The sequence below is a fragment of the Leucoraja erinacea genome, chromosome 21 (assembly GCF_028641065.1).
Source record: "Leucoraja erinacea ecotype New England chromosome 21, Leri_hhj_1, whole genome shotgun sequence".
In the NCBI taxonomy this organism is placed as follows: Eukaryota; Metazoa; Chordata; class Chondrichthyes; order Rajiformes; family Rajidae; genus Leucoraja; species Leucoraja erinaceus.
In genome coordinates, this window is record NC_073397.1 from 12,552,086 (window position 1) to 12,571,672 (window position 19,587).

General features: G+C 41.7%; 1 protein-coding gene across 2 annotated transcripts in view; it reads left to right on the forward strand.

Annotated features, from left to right (window-relative positions):
• Nucleotides 1-19,587, forward strand: part of LOC129707260 (translocating chain-associated membrane protein 1-like 1) — a 63,162-nt gene that overhangs the window by 11,844 nt on the left and 31,731 nt on the right. The window contains exons 2-3 of one of the 2 annotated variants that reach the window (XM_055652167.1): nucleotides 2,174-2,385; nucleotides 15,748-15,811. In XM_055652167.1, coding sequence (XP_055508142.1) covers nucleotides 15,769-15,811 — 43 coding nt within the window. In that variant the 5' untranslated portion in view covers nucleotides 2,174-2,385; nucleotides 15,748-15,768. The remainder of the gene's footprint in view (nucleotides 1-2,173; nucleotides 2,386-15,747; nucleotides 15,812-19,587) is intronic. The other variant, XM_055652166.1, reaches the window with a different exon arrangement.

The following is a 19,587-nucleotide window of genomic DNA, read 5'->3' on the forward strand; positions in this document are numbered from 1 at the left end:
CCGGCTACAACCTATGACAACCTTTGACCTCCTGGCAACCCACTACCACTGCACCTACGGCACGAGAATTTTCGCTACTCTCCATGACGGCTTCATTCTGGTCGCCGCTAATTTTTTATCATGTTTCCAGAATGCGGCAACTTGTCATTTCTTCACTGCGTCTCACCCTCTCCAACTTTTGACATAGCCTCCTCCTTCAGCCATCTCGCCGAAGACTCTTGAGCCAAAGACTCGCACTTTACTCACAAGACTCTCGTGCCAAAGACTTGCACTTTTCTCACAAGGCACTTCCCTCGACAAGGCCGCTCCCCTGGAGCAAACCTTGCTTACATTACCTGATAAATTGAGTAATTCGCTAACTAACCAATTTGCTAATTAGATTCCTCAGCCAATCCCGGCCCTCGCTCCTTCACCTGCCGAAACCTCTGCTGACCTTGAAAGTATGTGTTGCAGGCTGGCCCCGATTGGTTTTTAAATCGCCCACTTCTGAATAAAAAATACTGAAAAACTGTCCAAGAGATTACCTTCTCAGCCAATCCCCGCACTCCTTCACCTGCCGCTCCTCTGCTGACCTTGAAGGTACTTCTCTTCACTTCTCTTCTATCTTCCTCTGACACCTTTTTGTCTCCTTTTCACCAAGCTTTTGTCAATTACTCCACCTCCCTGCCAAATCCCTTCACATGCATCCACCTGTCACTTGCCAGGCTTTGCCTTGCCCCATCTCTCGTTTCCCAGTTTCTCCCTCCTACTTCATGAAGATTTTCTAAGAGTTGTTGCCTGCTTGAACTTGCAAAGATATGTGAGAGCTACAAGGATGAAAATGTGTGGTTACAATCAATCCATTAACAATCTTGAAACATGCCTTTATATTTTTGTTCAGAGCATTATGACCAAAACTCCTTATTGGATTTCCACAATGTGATGATCATACTTCTACTTTCTCTCTGTTTTGTTTTCACATGAAGAGATGCTGCGATTATGAGTAATCATTTTGAAAGCCAATCGATCATTTGTTTAGCTGCGTGGTAGGAAATGGTAAAGCGCAAACTGTGACAAAGGATGATTAACTGTAAGAAACCATGTATCAAGATGCTGGAGTCCAACTGAACTACTGAGGTAGCTTTTACCTCGCTGCAGTTCCAGTTTATCACCCTGAGGAATTTTACTGAGCAGCTGTACTGATTGGTTTAATAAGAAAATAAAACTCTTGCCTTCATAAAAATCTATATATAATGGGCCATAACTTGCAGTGTGTGGATTTGTGAATGTAATTATTTCTGTCCTTGGGTGGACTTGCTCTTCGGCTCTTCAATACAAAATATTTTGAACTGCAAGTTGCTAGAAAGTTGTGTACTGAAAGACTTGGTGAGAGGTCAGAAATCTGTGCTGAATAGCTCTCCCACAGCCCACTGTCTCTGCCTTCTTCCTTTCCGACCCCCACATCAGTCTGAAGAAGGGCCTCGACCTGAAACGTCACCTATTCCTTCGCTCCATAGATGCTGCCTCACCCGCTGAATATCTCCAGCATTTTAGCCTACCGATTGTTCCAGCATCTGCAGTTCTTTCTTGAGAAACCGATATATATCTTGTTAATTAATCAGACTGATGATTTGTGAAACTATCTCCCATGAGCTGACAAGGAAGTGGAAATTAAAATAGAAAAATTCCATTATAACTCGAGTATGGAATAATAACGGAGAAGGAGAGAGGTTTGGATTAACAAGAAAAGCAAAAATTATTTTGTTTGATATTTAGAAAATAATCAACAAAGCTCGCAGTGTAAAAATCTGGATGGTTTGGCGGGAGTGTTGTAGCCTTTCTAGAAAACAGTCTATCGCAATTTTCTATAATGTGAAGCCACTTCATTTGCGCATTCATCAAGAAGTGTGCGTTGAAAATATAAATTTTGTTTATTTATTTCCATTTTATGCATAAATTTAAGAGAACATTTATATTATTTCTCAAGCTTTCTGCAAGTGATTTGTGAATTAGGGTGAATTTCTGTTACCCAAACTGCTGGAACACAGGATTGCCTGCAATTGTTGTTGGTGTAAGAAGTTTTATTGGCAATAAGAAGCAATTGGCTCTGTTTAAAAAATAATCCGAGAGCTGATTAATTGTGCAAGAAGGGAATTTAAAATAGCTTCAAAGCAGACTCTTGGTGTCATTTCAGGTCAGCTCTCTCTTGAATGAGTCTTGCTTCCACCTAAGGTGCAAGTAACTGTGCCTCTGACATTTCAGCGGGGGAGCTGGACACAAAGTTTTTGAGAAACTGAAAATGTTGTTGCAACCTGGAAAGAATTTTTGGATTTCTGGTGTCTGCAGTCCACCTGATGTTGCAAAAGCATTTGCACAAAAATAATAGCGGACATCTTGTTTCAACAGGTAGCTTTTGAATAGCAAATAATAGTTTATTGTGTTAAAATATCTGCATATTCTTGTGGCTATTTAATTATAAATTCACATGTTATTAACATTCATAATAAATAACTTAATTTGTTACCCTGTTAAATGTAATCTCAGCTACTAGAGATTTTATAAATACGCACGTTTTTATTGTAATATTAAAATGTATTATTAATTACATGTGGATACACATGCACAAATATGTTTGCCTGAAGATTGTTATCTTGAATCCCATGTAAAATATGGAAGGGAGATCTTTGATGTAAAAAAATAAGCTTCATAAATTTGAGAAGCCATTTTTCTAATCCGTTTCATCAAATGGACAATTAACATTTTGATGATGTATGTTCCACAGATGGTTTGCATTTCGACTCTCCATTCAACACCATTTATGTGTGTATTTTAATAGTAGATTTGGTGTTGGTTTATTATTGTCATATGTACCAAGATAAAAATTAAAAAAAAGTTGTGTGCTATCCAGTCAAATCGTGCTTTACAGTGTTATGACATTACAGTTACAGAGAAATGTTAGTTACAGAGAAAGTACAGAACATACAAATAAAGTGTAAGTTTTACACTGAACTAAAATGAGAGATTAGGATTATGTCCCAGTTTATGAGATGACTGTTCAGTAATCTGATGACAATGGGGAAGGAGCTGTTCCTAAATCCTATGACACGTGTTTTCAAGGTATTGCATCTTCTGCATGATGAGAGGGGAAAAGATGAAAACACAGGGGTGAACAGATTTAAGTGCAGAAGGCATCATAAACGCAAACAAAAACCTGTAGGAGCTGTAAATTCAAAGTAAAAATTGAAAATGCTGGTTATTATAAGCAGATGGGGCATTTATGGTCATGGAAGGGTCCCAACCAGAAACTCTATCCATTCCCTTTACAGATGCTGCCTTATCCGATGAGTTCCTCCAACACTTTGTGATTTGCTCAAGATTCCAGCACCTGCAGTTTCTTGTCTCACCATTCTATGGTTTTGATATTTTTCCCAGTGTATGGCGACCAAAAACAATACTCCAGCTGAGATGTAACTGCCTTTGAAATGTGGAAAGTGGTGGAGATGGGAAGATATGACAAGTGGTGGGATCATGTTGGAGGTGGCCATCCCATCCAAATCACCCCCTTCCCAGGCACTTTCCCCTGCAACTGCAGGAGATGCAACACTTGCCCCAATACCTCTTCCCTCGACTCTGTCTAAGGACCCCAACTGTCCTGTCGGGTGAGGTAGAAGTTCACTTGCACCTCCAACCTCATCTACTATATCTGGGTGTGGATTCCTATACATCGGCGAGACCAAACACAGACTGGGCGATCATTTTGCCAAACACCTTTGCTTAGTTTGCCTGAGCCTATGCAATCTCCTTGTTGCTGAACACTTTAGCGTTGCCTGCCATTCCCATACTGACCTTTATGTCCTGGGCCTCCTCCACTGTCAGTGAGGCCAAACGCAAATTGAAGGAACAGCATCTCATATTTGCCTTGGGCGTCTTCCAACCCAGCCGTATGAATATTAATTTCTCTAACTTCAAGTAACCTTTACTTTCCCTCTCTCTCGGTCCCTCCCCCACCTAGTTCTCCGAATAGCTTCACTGTCCTGATTAATTTTACTTTGTATGCCTTGTCACCTTCCCCTCAGCCCACAATGTATCATTGCACATTTCCCTGATCATCGTGCACTTTGATCTCCTTTCACACCATATATGAACTTTGTACCCTTCCATATCTCCAGTTTCCCTCTCCACTGACTCTCAGTCTGAAGAAGGGTCTCATCTTGAAATGTCACCATTCCTTCTGTGCAGAGATGCTGCCTGTCCTGCTGAGCTACTACAGCATTTTCCCTTGAAAATGGGATGCCTTTAAAAGTGTGATAGTGAGAGCTCAATGCATATGTTTCTGACAGAGTGAAGAGCAAGACCGGTAGGAGTAAGGAATCCTAGATGACATGAGAATTTGAGGCCCTGGTCTGGAAAAAGTAAGCATGGTTTTAAGTAAGGCAGCTGGAATAGAGTGTAACCTGGAGGAGTAAAGGGGATTGAAATGCATATTTAAGAAGGAAATCAGGAAAGCATAAAGTAGATATGCGATAGCTCTGGCAGAGAAGATTTAAGACAAATCCAAAATGATTTTACAAGTACATTAAGAGAAATGGGGCAACTAGAGAGAAAATAAAGAAAATCTGAAACCAAAGTGGTCATCAACATGTGCAGGTACAACAGGTAATTAGGAAAGCTAGCTAACTTATTGTTCATCACTGAGAGAGTTAAATACATAAGAAGGGAATGTATGCTTCTATTATATCGAGTATTGGTACAAACTGTTCATGAGAATGGAATTCTGTCATAACCTGGGGTGGGCCCATGATTTGGATAAAGGGATTCAAAGTAACATTAGCAAATTTTCAGATGACACAAAGCTAGGTGGCAGTGTGAAATGTGAGGAAGATGCTATGAGAATGCAGGGTGACGGACAGGTTGAGGAGGGGGGGGGCAGATGCATGACAGATGAAGTTTAATGCAGATAAATGTGAGGTTATCCACTTTGGTAGCAAAAAACAGAAAGGCAGATTACTATCTAAATGGCGTCAAGTTGGGAAAAGGGGAATTACAACGGGATCTGGGGGTCCTTGTACATCAGTCTATGAAAGTAAGCATGCAGGTACAGCAGGCAGTGAAGAAAGCGAATGGCATGTTGGCCTTTAAAACAAGAGGAATCGAATATAGGAGCAAAGAGGTCCTTCTGCAGTTGTACAGAGCCCCAGTGAGACCATACCTGGAGTATTGTGTGCAGTTTTGGTCCCCTAATTTGAGGAAGAACATTCTTGCTATTGAGGGAGTGCAGCGTAAGTTTACAAGGTTAATTCCCGGGATGGTGGGACTGTCATATGCTGAGAGAATGGAGCAGCTGGGCTTGTACACTCTGGAGTTTAGAAGGATGAGAGGGATCTCATTGAAACATATAAGATTGTTAAGGGCTTGGACACGCTAGAGGCAGGAAACATGAGTCCAGAACCAGGGGCCACAGTTTAAGAATAAGAAGTAAGCCATTTAGAAAGGAGACGAGGAACCACTTTTTCTCACAGAGAGTGGTGAGTCTGTGGAATCCTCTGCCGCGGTGGAGGCAGGTTCTCTGGATGCTTTCAAGAGAGAGCTAGATAGGGCTCTTAAGGATATCGGAGTCAGGGGATATGCGGAGAAGGAAAGAATAGGGTACTGATTGGAGATGATCAGCCATGATCACATTGAATGGTGCTGGCTCGAAGGGCCGAATGGCCTACTCCTGCACCTATTGTCCTGCAGTAATCCCAAAATCATGGAGAAACATCGATGGACATGCTTAATAGAAACATAGAAATTAGGTGCAGGAGTAGGCCATTCGGCCCTTCGAGCCTGCACCGCCATTCAATATGATCATGGCTGATCATCCAACTCAGTATCCCGTACCTGCCTTCTCTCCATACCCCCTGATCCCCTTAGCCACAAGGGCCACATCTAACTCCCTCTTAAATATAGCCAATTAACTGGCCTCAACTATTCTCTGCGGCAGAGAGTTCCAGAGATTCACCACTCTCTGCGTGAAAAAAAGTTCTTCTCATCTTGGTTTTAAAGGATTTCCCCTTTATCCTTAAGCTGTGACCCCTTGTCCTGGACTTCCCTAACATCGGGAACAATCTTCCTGCATCTAGCCTGTCCAACCCCTTAAGAATTTTGTAAGTTTCTATAAGATCCCCTCTCAATCTTCTAAATTCTAGAGAGTATAAACCAAGTCTATCCAGCCTTTCTTCATAAGACAGTGCTGACATCCCAGGAATCAGTCTGGTGAACCTTCTCTGCACTCCCTCTATGGCAATAATGTCCTTCCTCAGATTTGGAGACCAAAACTGTACGCAATACTCCAGGTGTGGTCTCACCAAGACCCTGTACAACTGCAGTAGAACCTCTCTGCTCCTATACTCAAATCCTTTTGCAATGAAAGCTAACATACCATTCGCTTTCTTTACTGCCTGCTGCACCTGCATGCCTACCTTCAATGACTGGTGTACCATGACACCCAGGTCTCGCTGCATCTCCCCCTTTCCCAATCGGCCACCATTTAGATAATAGTCTGCTTTCCTGTTTTTTGCCACCAAAATGGATAACCTCACATTTATCCACATTATACTGCATCTGCCAAACATTTGCCCACTCACCCAGCCTATCCAAGTCACCCTGCAGTCTCCTAGCATCCTCCTCACAGCTAACACTGCCCCCCAGCTTAGTGTCATCCGCAAACTTGGAGATATTGCCTTCAATTCCCTCATCCAGATCATTAATATATATTGTAAATAGCTGGGGTCCCAGTACTGAGCCTTGGGGTACCCCACTAGTCACTGCCTGCCATTGTGAAAAGGACCCGTTTACTCCTACTCTTTGCTTCCTGTTTGCCAGCCAGTTCTCTATCCACATCAATACTGAACCCCCAATGCCTTGTGCTTTAAGTTTGTATACTAATCTCTTATGTGGGACCTTGTCGAAAGCCTTCTGGAAGTCCAGATACACCACATCCACTGGTTCTCCCCCTATCCACGCTACTAGTTACATCCTCGAAAAAAATTCTATAAGATTCGTCAGACATGATTTACCTTTCGTAAATCCATGCTGACTTTGTCCAATGATTTCACCACTTTCCAAATGTGCTGCTATCCCATCTTTAATAACTGACTCTAGCAGTTTCCCCACTACCGATGTTAGACTAACTGGTCGGTAATTCCCCATTTTCTCTCTCCCTCCCTTCTTAAAAAGTGGGGTTACATTTGCTACCCGCCAATCTTCAGGAACTACTCCAGAATCTAAAGAGTTTTGAAAGATTATTACTAATGCATCCACTATTTCTGGAGCTACTTCCTTAAGTACTCTGGGATGCAGCCTATCTGGCCCTGGGGATTTATCGGCCTTTAATCCATTCAATTTACCCAACACCACTTCCCGGCTAACCTGGATTTCACTCAATTCCTCCAACTCCTTTGACCCGCGGTCCTCTGCTATTTCCGGCAAATTATTTATGTCTTCCTTAGTGAAGACGGAACCAAAGTAGTTATTCAATTGGTCCGCCATATCCTGGTTCCCCATGATCAACTCACCTGTTTCTGACTGCAAGGGACCTACATTTGTTTAAACTAATCTCTTTCTTTTCACATATCTATAAAAACTTTTGCAGTCAGTTTTTATGTTCCCTGCCAGTTTTCTTTCATAATCTATTTTTCCTTTCCTAATTAAGCCCTTTGTCCTCTTCTGTTGGTCTTTGAATTTCTCCCAGTCCTCCGGTATGCTGCTTTTTCTGGCTAATTTGTACGCATCATCCTTTGCTTTGATACTATCCCTGATTTCCCTTGTTATCCATGGATGTATTACCTTCCCTGATTTATTCTTTTGCCAAACTGGGATGAACAATTTTTGTAGTTCATCCATGCAGTCTTTAAATGTCTTCCATTGCATATCCACCGTCAACCCTTTTAGAATTAATTGCCAGTCAATCTTGGCCAATTCACGTCTCATACCCTCAAAGTTACCTTCCTTTAAGTTCAGAACCATTGTTTCTGAATTAACAATGTCACTCTCCATCCTAATGAAGAACTCAACCATATTATGGTCACTCTTGCCCAAGGGGGCATGTACAACAAGATTGCTAACTAACCCTTCCTCATTACTCAATACCCAGTCTAAAATAGCCTGCTCTCTCGTTGGTTCCTCTACATGTTGATTTAGATAACTATCCCGCATACATTCCAAGAAATCCTCTTCCTCAGCACCCCTGCCAATTTGATTCACCCAATCTATATGTAGATTGAAGTCACCCATTATAACCGTTTTGCCTTTGTCGCACGCATTTCTAATTTCCTGTTTGATACCATCTCCAACTTCACTACTACTGTTAGGTGGCCTGTACACAACACCCACCAGCGTTTTCTGCCCCTTAGTGTTTTCGCAGCTCTACCCATACCGATTCCACATCCTCCAAACTAATGTCCTTCCTTTCCATTGCATTAATCCCCTCTCTAATCAGTAACGGTACCCCACCTCCTTTTCCTTTCTGTCTATCCCTCCTGAATATTGAATATCCCTGGATGTTCAGCTCCTAGCCTTGGTCACCCTGGAGCCATGTCTCCGTGATCCCAACTATATCATAGTCATTAATAGCTATCTGCACATTCAACTCATCCACCTTATCCCGAATGCTCCTTGCATTCAGACACAAAGCCTTCAGGCTTGTTTTTACAACACTCTTACCCCTTATACAATTATGTTGAAAAGTGGCCCTTTTTGATTTTTGCCCTGGTTTTGTCTGCCTGCCACTTTTACTTTTCACCTTGCTACCTATTTCTTCTACCCTCATTGTACACCCTTCGGTCTCTACGCTCACACATTTAAGAAACCCTTTCCCTTTAACTCCATCCTCCACTGTCCCATTCAACACCCCACCCCCCTTATTCAGTTTAAAGCCACCCGTGTAGCAGTGGCAAACCTGCCTGCCAGAATGCTGGTCCCACACCTGTTAAGATGCAATCCGTCCCTTTTGTACAGTTCCCCCTTACCCCAAAACAGATCCCAGTGATCTAAGAATCTAAATCCCTGCCCCGTGCACCAGTTCCTCAGCCACACGTTCAGGTCCCGTATCTCCCTGTTCCTGCTCTCGCCAGCACGGGGAACTGGAAGCAAACCAGATATAACAACCCTGGAGGTCCTGCTTTTCAACATTTTTCCGAGCTCTCTAAAGTCACGCTGCAGAATATTCATCCCCTTCTTTCCGACATCGTAATCTACACCAGTAAGCTAAACTTTGGTATTTGTTAAATGTAGACAGAAGCAATCTCCTTGAGGATTGGTAATTTTGTTACTTGGTTCCTTTTATTGCCAGAGTGAGCAACACTGGAAATTGGAGGAACAGCACCTCGTATTCCGCTTGGGGAGCCTGCATCCGAAGGGCATGAACATTGAATTCTCCCAATTTTGTTAGCCCTGGCTGTCTCCTCCCCTTCCTTAGCCCTCGAGCTGTCTCCTCCCATCCCCCAGCTCGCAGGCTCCTCCTCCTCTCTTTTATTTTTCCTTCCTTCTCCCTGCCACCCCCTATCAGTCTGAAGAAGGGTTTCGGCCCGAAACGTTACCTATTTCCTTCGCTCCATAGATGCTGCTGCACCCGCTGAGTTTCTCCAGCATTTTTGTGTACCTTCCTTTTATTCACTGTTCTTTTCAATTATCAGATCATGTCGCATCACAGCTCCCAGTTGATGCAAGGTTCTAGCAAAATTGCTGTTTCAGTTGCTTAAGCAACCTTAAACCTATTGTCATAGAAAATGTTTTGCCATTTCTAATTAATGTAAGCTACAGCATTTTAATTTCTTTATTTGACGACATTCTACAGTTTCTGAGACTCCACGTTGCAGTTTTGTATTGCAAATGAATTGAACAATTCAATTTAAGTATGCTTTGTGCAATTTTGTGTTTAGATGGTCTTGGATATACAGTGCCCTCCATAATGTTTGGGACAGACCTCTCATTTATTTATTTGCATCTGAACTCCACAATTTGAGATTTGTAATAGGAAAAATAAATCACATGTGGTTAAAGTGCACATTGTCAGATTCTAATAAAGGCAATTTTTACACATTTTGGTTTCACCATGTAGAAATTACAGCTGTATTTATACATAGCCCCCCCCCCCATTTCGGGGCACCATAATGTTTGGGACACATGGCTTCATAGCTTTACAATTGCTCAGGTGTGTTTAATTGCATCCTTAATGCAGGTATAAGAGAGCTCTCAGCACTTAATCTTTCCTCCAGTCTTTCCATCACGTTTGGAGACTTTTATTGCTGGTTATCAACATGAGGACCAAAGTTGTGCCAATGAAAGCCAAAGAAGCCATTGGGACTGGCAGGCCAAGGAAGACCTCCACAGCTGATAGAAGAATTCTCTCTATAATAAAGAAAATTCCCCAAACACCTGTCCGACAGATCAGAAACACACTTCAGGAGTCTGGTTTAGATTTGTCAATGACCACTATCCACAGAAGACTTCATGAACAGAAGTACAGAGGCTACACTGCAAAATGCAAACCACTGGTTAGCAAATAGGATGGCCAGATTACAGTTTGCCAATAAGTACTTAAAAGAGCAATCACAGATCTGGAAAAAGGTCTTGTGGACAGATGAGACTAAGATTACCATATATCAGAGTGATGGCAAGAGCAAAGTATGGAGGAGAGAAGGAACTGCCCAAGATCCAAAGCATACCACCCCATCTGTGAAACACGGTGGTGGACATGTATGGCTGCTGATGGTACTGGTGATGGTAGTAGCATAATGAATTCTGAAGTGTATAGACACATCCTATCTGCTCAAGTTCAACCAAATGCCTCAAAATTCATTGGCTGGTGCTTCATTCTGCAGCAAGACATTAATTCCAAACATACTGCTAAAAGCAACAAAGGAGTTTATCAAAGCTTAAAAAATGGTAAATTCCTGAGTGGCCAAGTCAATCACTGCTGAAGAGAAAACTGTAGGGGACTACAGTAGCCCCCAAAGCAAGCATAAGCTAAAGATGGCTGCAATACAGACCTGGCAGAGCATCACCAGAGAAGACACCCAGCAACTGGTGATGTTCATGAATCGCAGACTTCAAGCAATCATTGCATGCAAAGGATATGCAACAAAATACTAAACATGACTACTTTCATTTACATGACTTTGCTGTGTCCCAAACATCATGTTGCCCTGAAATGGGGGGACTATGCATAAACACTACTATAATTTCTACATGGTGAAACCAAAATGTATAAAAATGGCCTTTATTAAAATCTGATAAAGTGCTCTTTAACCACATGTGATTTTTTTCCATTACAAATCTCAAATTGTGGAGTACAGAGGCAAATAAATAAATGATGGGTCTTTGCCTCAAACATTATGGAGGGCACTGTAACTAATGCTAGGTTAAGTAAGCTAAACAGAGTGGCAGTGTCCTTTGTATTCCCGACCTTGGAGTAGAACATTGCAGAAGTTATCCCTGTCATTTACCATCATGGATGTTGGCGATATCTAGTAACAAATGTTTAGATCCAGATTGCTCCATTTGACAAGTAAAATATTGGAAAAGGCGAATGAAATGTTGACCGTTCATTATAAAGAGAAGAAAGCTGAGTGCACTGAATCTCATCTGCAATATTGCTTTTAGTTTTGGGCACAGTATTTGGAAGAAGATGTACTTTTTTTTGGAAAGGGACTAGTGCAGATTGGCAAGAACTGTTTAACATTTTAAATTGCGGTCGAGTTACATAAATCAGTTGTTTTTAATGTGATGGTAGCAGGGTAACCTGAGGTGTTTAAAATAAAGGACATTTATAGATACAATATAGCGGAGATGTTTCCTCCAGCTGGAATTCCAAAGATTCCATATTCTTAGCAATTCAAGAATGAAATCAAGAAGCACATTTTGGCACAAGAGATGTGATTCTATTAGGAAGTTTTTGTAAACAGTTCAAGCTTAAGTAGAAGATAGATACATAAAGCTGAAGTAACTCAGTGGGACAGGCTGCATCTCTGGAGAGAAGGAATGGGTGACGTTTCGTGTCGAGTCTTAAGAAGGGTCTCGAACCGAAACGTCACCCATTCCTTCTTACCAGAGATGCTTTCTGTTCCGCTGAGTTACTTCAGCTTTGGTGTCGCCTATCTTCGGTTTAAAGCAGCATCTGCAGTTCCTTCCTACACAAACCTAAGTAGAAGTTGTTTCATATCATTTGTGTTTTTTTTCCTATTTTCTCTTCATTTGTCTCTGGAGCAACTTATGATTTGTGTTGAAGTGGGTTATTTGTGGAAGCATTTGTCACACCAAATTATAAAGATGGGAGACTTCAAAATTTCAACCTCCATGCATGACTCATCCATAAACATTTGAAACTTGCTGAAGCAATGCAAACATTTGGCTTCATTTAATGATGATGGAGAACTTGTATCAATAACATGCCCTAGTTGGGGACAGTGTGCAATTATGGGAATATTTCCTCACTGAAGTTACTTAATTATTCAAGTAATTTGGTGACAAATTAGCTGAACTTCCTTTAAGATTTACGTAGTGGTGGCTTGGTGGAGGATGTAACATCATGCCGTTTACCCATATGTTAATTCACATAACTTTGCCTGTATGTATATGTGAAGTTATCTAGTTTGGAGATAATAGAAGGGTGAGAAGCAAATGTCTCAAGTTATGATCAATTTAAGTATCTAGTCTGAAATCATTATTAAGAATAGAAACTTAAGTTCTATTGTGAATTGTTGCATGACATGCATTGCCAACTTTAACTGCTTTTCATTTCACATAGAAACATAGAAAATTCGGCCCTTTGAGCCAGCACCGCCATTCAATATGATCATGGTAGATCAACCAAAATCAGTACCCCGTTCCTGTTTTTTTCCCCCATATCTCTTGATTCCGTTAGCCCTAAGAGCTAAATCTAATTCTCTCTTTAAACCATTCAGTGAATTGGCCTCCACTGCCTTCTGTGGCAGAGAATACCACAGATTTGCAACTCTGGGTGAAAATGTTTGTCCTCGTCTCAGTCCTAAAAGGACTGCCCCTTATTCTTAAACTGTGACCCCTGGTTCTAGACTCCTCCAACTTCTGGAATATTTTTCCTACATCTCGCCTGTCCAATCTCTTAAGAATTTTATGTTTCTATAAGATTCCCACTCGTACTTCTAAATTCCAGTGAATACAAGACCAGTCAACCCATTTTTTCATCATGTGTCAGTCCCACCACCCTGGGAATTACCCTGGTGAACCTACGCTGCACTCCCTCAAAAGCAAGAATGTCCTTCCTCAAATTAGGAGACCAAAACTGTGCGTAATTTGTGACATTTACAGTTTTTAGTTATAGGGTGAGTGTGGAAATAGCCACTCGGCCCAACTTGCCCACACAGACCAACATGTCCAATCTACACTAGTTCCACCTGCCTGAATGTGACCCAATCCCTCTAAACCTATCCTATCCATGTACCTGTCCAAACGTTTCTTAAACATTGCTATAGTACTAAAATACTCTAAATGCGGCCTTACCAATGTCTTATATAACTGCAAAATGACCTCCCAACTTCTTTACTCAATTCTCTGACTGATGCAGGCTAATATATCAAAAGCCTCTTGACCACCTTGTCTACCTGTGGTGTCACTCTCAACCAGCTGTGTACGTGAGCTCCTAGATCCCTCTGCTCTACAAGTAGTTTGCAGACTTTTTTAACTTTTCCCTCCTCTAATTCTTTATTGGCTTGCTCTTCAGGAATACTTTTTTTTATTTATTTTTTTAACCATTGTCTGTATGTACATGGAATTTACCCTGTTGACTTGCAGATCAGTATTTTCTGTAAATCAGGAAGGTCCCATCTTTGATGCTCGACATATATTGAGATAACTGAAACATTAGTATTTGTAGCAATTGTCTCTAGTAGAAAATCCAGTGCTTTATTACCACGGCCCCCGTTTCTGAACCTAATCATAGACAATGCTGGATGAGGATTTGTTTTGAATCTTTACTTGGGAAAATATCCCAACATTTAAGAAAGTTAGACTGATACATGGATAGGACAGGTTTGGAGGGATATGGACCAAAAGCAGGTAGTGTAGCTGGGACATGTTGGCAGGTGTGGGCAAGTTGCGCCGAAGGGCCTGTTTTCACTGTATCACTCTAGGACTACATTATACCTCCACCATACTTGAATGCTTCAAAATCAAGTGGTCGAGTTTTATTGCCATATACTCCAGCAGAGAAACATAGAAAATAGGTGCAGGAATAGGCCATTCGGCCCTTCGATCCAGCACTATGACCATGGCTGTTCATCTAAAGTCAGTACCTGGTTTTTTTTCCCCATACGCCTTGATTTTGCTATCCCCAAGAGCTAAATGTAACTCTCTTGAAAACATCCAGTGAATTGGCCTCCACTGCCTTCTGTGGCAGAGAATTCCACAGATTCACAACTCTCTGCATGAAGAAAGTTTGTCCTCATCTCAGTCCTAACCAGCCTACCCTTTATTCTTAAACTGTGACCCCTGGTTCTGAACTCCTCCAACATCGGAAACATTTTTCCTGCAGTTACAGTAAGTGAACATCTAGCAGACAAGCAGGATGCTTTCTCCAACCACCCCCATTTGAAGGCCACTATCTTCCACTGTTTTTACCCAGTGCTTGGTACTTACTTCCAGCAGCTACTGGTTGTCCTCCAGGATGCACCGAGCCGCAGCCTGATCCATGCCGGTCACCTGGGCAAATTTGGCACAGAGACTCTCACGGCAGCGGCGCAACGCTTCCGATGCCTCCAACGACCCGGGACTCTTGCACTGAGGCTGCTCCATGGCCGGAGCTGCAGCCGGCAACTCGCCAGCCTCGGTTTCCCGTCCGCATCTGTCCCCACCGCTGCTTCTGCTTCTATCTCTCCCTCAGCCCCGGCTCTCCAACACCCACAGCTCATGCAACGACAGAGCGTGAGACATTTGGGATCAGCGTGAGAGCGTGAGAATTTGGCGAAATGCGTGATTCTCACGCTCAATGCGTGAGAGTTGGCAGCTCTGATTCATGAAACTATAACTAAACCATCATCTGTAGCTCCTTGTTTCTTTTTTTATTTAGAAAACAGTTCTGTGAACTGATGGTAATTTCAGATTGTAACTTGATTATTGGGAAAATAATCTGCATCAGCCCCACCATAATTTCTTCTTGATGCAGATGTGTAGAAAGGTGAGAAAGTCAAGGCTGGATCACTGTAATATACTATTAATAGTTTAACACAAAGGAGAATGGGAAAATGACCAAAGAGAAGGATTGGGATATAACCATATGGGATATTCTTTTAAATATAGATAATTCTGAATGTTTGTTTCTCTCATTTGTGTTGCTGACACTTGAAAGAGATTACTATTTCTATCACTTTCACCCATTTCATAAAAATCTCCAAAACAAACGTCTATTAAATAATGGGTAGACAAAGCTGGAGAAACTCAGCGGGTGAGGCAGCATCTATGGAGCGAAGGAATAGGCGACGTTTCGGGTCGAGACCCTTTTTCAGACTGAGGATGATGAATTATTTGGACTCCATTATTCCTAACATTTTGATAATTCAGCTATCTACTAAATGGGCTCTTGTTTGAAGAGGCTCCTTTACGTGTACATTCAATTCCAAGAAACTCATGTGATTTTATTGGGACACAAAATAGAAACTGATAAATAAGAAAACATATTTAGTTGTATTTCCATAATGTTTCTGTTTGATTCAAAGACATGAAAAATAAAAGTCTCATTTTGTTTTTCTGCAGGTCACGGCCAAATTTGCCATCATGTTTATAACCGTACAGTACAATGTGACGTACACAGATATAGGTAAGACAAAGCTGTTGGATATTTAATTTTGGGGCAGGAAATGGTGTATTGGATATCTTTGAGGAATCGTTACTCTTCGCAGCAAATCTATGTATTTGACGTCCATGATGGGCTGCATTTCATATGCGGTCAAATAGCCAGAAATTACACTGTGACCAAGTAATAAGCAGTGACTATTGAATTAATAATGCCAACTGGAGGAAATTGTTTTATAAATTATGATTGAATGGTAAACTCTAAGCAGTAAAGTAAGTGGCTGTTCGCAAATTGATGCATCAGCCTATTCTGCCAGTCTGCCATTCTTGAGGTTGCATTCATGCCTGGATATTGTAGGAGGGAGAGCATGGCAATGAGAACTATACCTATTTATGTTCTTAAATGATTTTCTTTACAATTATACATTTTTGGTAAGCATTTGTTAACATGGCAATGCAATACCTATACATTTTTCCCCCTGAGATCTGTGCGTTTGGGAGAAGGTTCTTGGCCTTTACATCCGATTTCATTTCTCGTATTGATTTTTCTTTGAAAAGCTTTTGTTGGGACTCTTGGACTCTTTAAATTATTGATGTAACTCTATCTGAATTGTTTCTTTTATCCCTTCAAGTGATATTTTAATTTTTTATTAGAAACCACATTTCACAAATATTAGCCAGTAACTATTAAAAAAATCTGAAGCAAAGGTTTAGGATTTCTCAATTTGGATATTGTTTAGGCTTCACAGGGCTTTTATCATATGAATATACTGTGACATGTTCACTTTAAGCCAAATTAAGTAATGTAATTCACCAAGATCAGTATTGCTTTTGAAGCCAAGAGCTATAATTGCTTATGAAAAGAATGTTGCATTCATCTACAGGTGAGTTCACAGAAGTGTACCACATTTATTTGATTGGGAGGTCAGTTAATAAGCTTGAGAGCGTTTGAAAACAAGATGTTCCCTGAGATAATAAGCCAAAATAAACAACGTGAAGAACGCTTTGTATCTCGGAGGAAGAGAGCCAAATTTATGATTTAAGTGCAAGTTACTCTGATCAGCAACTCCTTTCTTTAAAAAAAAGCATCAGCTTTCCAATATTAGTACATTGGAAATTCAATTTACATGCTTCCTTGAATTATTTTTATTTGGCATGCTACAGCATATGAAACAGTGAGATCAAAGTTGGGAAGATCTGCATTGGAAGTTGATCAAGAAAGGAACAACTTAATTAAATGTGGCCAAATAAACAGGCTAGAAAAACATTAAACGTGATTTTAAAATGTTACAAACATTTAACAACAAAATGTCAACAACATTGACAAGCTGTTAAGTATGTGACAGCAATGCTATTTTGACATGTTTTTATTTGCTGTCGTTTATTGATGCATTCGGTATAATTGTTGACATTCTTGTGATTACTTTTTTCAAAGCTTTTGTTCAGAATAATATTTGTAAAAAGGATTGGAAAAATTGACCAAGGAAATGTTTGTATTAGTTGTGGAGCTTGAAGACATTCTGGCTTGTGACTCGGAATGGATCTATTAAATAGTGTGAGTCGGATGAGCTTTTTAGTGGGTAATGCCATTACTTGGGAGCATGAGTTGGCAGAGAACTGGACTAGTGTAGTGTGAAACAAAACACATTGCTTAAGTTGAAGTAGATGTGGAACAAAGATATTGCCTTGGATGACGTTTTGGGTCAAGACACTTTTTTTCAGACCTGAAACGTCACCAATTCCTTCTCTCCGGAGATGCTGCCTGTCCCACTGAGTTTCTCCAGCTCTTTATGTCTATCTTTGGTTTAAACCAGCATCTGCAATTCCTTCTTACTCAAAGATATTGCCTTGTTACTTAAGAATTCAGTTCCCCAAATACCAAGTAGTCATAAGCATTTTGTTATAGTGACACATTAATAATAAAAAAACATGTTTTTAACTATTGTTCATTATATTATATACCTTTATATACCCTTGCATTGGTAAAGTGGTCTTGACCTACTTAACACTCAACCTATAACGATTCTCAAAATTGATACCTAAATATGAAATATGTAGGAAGGAACTGCAGAAGCGATTTAGAAGATTGAGGGGGGATCTTATAGAAACTTACAAAATTCTTAAGGGGTTGGACAGGCTAGATGCAGGAAGATTGTTCCCGATGTTGGGGAAGTCCAGAACAAGGGGTCACAGTTTAAGGATAAGGGGGAAATCTTTTAGGACTGAGATGAGGAAAACATTTTTCACACAGAGAGTGGTGAATCTGTGGAATTCTCTGCCACAGAAGGTAGTTGAGGCCAGTTCATTGGCTATATTTAAGAGGGAGTTGGATGTGGCCCTTGTGGCTAAAGGGATCAGGGGGTATGGAGAGAAGGCAGGTACAGGATACAATACAATACAATATACAATACGATTTATTCGTCACATTGCACATAAGTGCAAGTGAAATGAATATGTCAGCAGCGGTACAATTATAAAGAACACACACAAAACACAATAAAAATTTCCCATAAACATCCACCACAGCATTCATCACTGTGGTGGAAGGTACACAATTTGGCCAGTCCACCTCCATTTTCCCCCGTGGTCGGGATCCAAACCCTCCGCAGCCGTTGCTGCGGGCGTCCCGATGGTAAAAGGACAAGGTACAAGTCCAGGTAAGTTCAGAGTCGGTTCTTCCCCACCGGAGACTGCGGCTTTAAGTTGATGTAGGCCGCAGGCCAGCGGTTGAAGATTTAAAGTTTAAAGTTCCCGCCGCGCCGCAGCCAGAAGCACCGCAGACCGCAGGGCCGGCGGTCGAAGCATCCCTCTGATGGTAAGTCGCTACCGCGCCCGCGGTAGAAGTTGGCCGCGAGCCGGCAGTGATGGCTTCTTCTTCCCCCGGGTCCCCCACGAGGGATCCCGGGCTGCGGACGCCACGCCAGCTGGAACTGTGCAGACCGTGGCTTCAGGCTGCCGGCTGCCCCGGGCCAGCGAAACGGAGCGCTCCCCTCCAGCGAGCCCCAGCGAGGGCTCACCCGCTCCACGACCTGGAAAAAGTTGCCTCTCCATGGAGGAGGCGGCCAAAACGGTTTCCCCCACACCACCCCCCACACAAAACACACAAAGAACCATTAAAAACATACTTTAAATCGTACTATAAAAAAAAAAAAGTTGAAAAAACTAATGCGCTGCTGACAGGGCTGCCGCCATTGCAGCGCCCCCACCGTCAACTGAGTTGGATGATCAGCCATGATCATATTGAATGGCGGTACAGGCTCGAAGGGCCGAATGGCCTACTCCTGCACCTATTTTCTATGTTTCTATGCTGGTTTAAACCGAAGATAGACACAAAAAGCTGGAGTAACTCAGCAGGACAGGCAGCATCTCTGGAGAGAAGGGATGGGTGAAGTTTCGGGTCGAGACCCTTCTTCAGACTGATTAGGGATAAGGGAAACGAGATATAGGCGATGATGTGGAGAGATAAAGAACAATGAATAAAAGATGTGCAAAAAAAGTAACGATGTTAGCTGTTTGTCAGATGAAAATGAGAAGCTAGTGCAACTTGGGTGGGGGAGGGATAGCAAGAGAGAGAGGGAATGCTGGGGCTACCTGAAGTGAGATAAATCAATATTCATACCACTGGGCTGTAAGCTGCCCAAGAGAAATACGAGATGCTGTTCCTCCAATTTGCATTTAGCATCACTCTGACAATGGAGGAGACATAGAACAGAAAAGTCTGTGTAGGAATGGAAAGGGGAATTAAAGTGTCTGACATCCCGGGAGATCAGGTAGGTTCAGGCGGGCTGAGCGAAGGTGTTC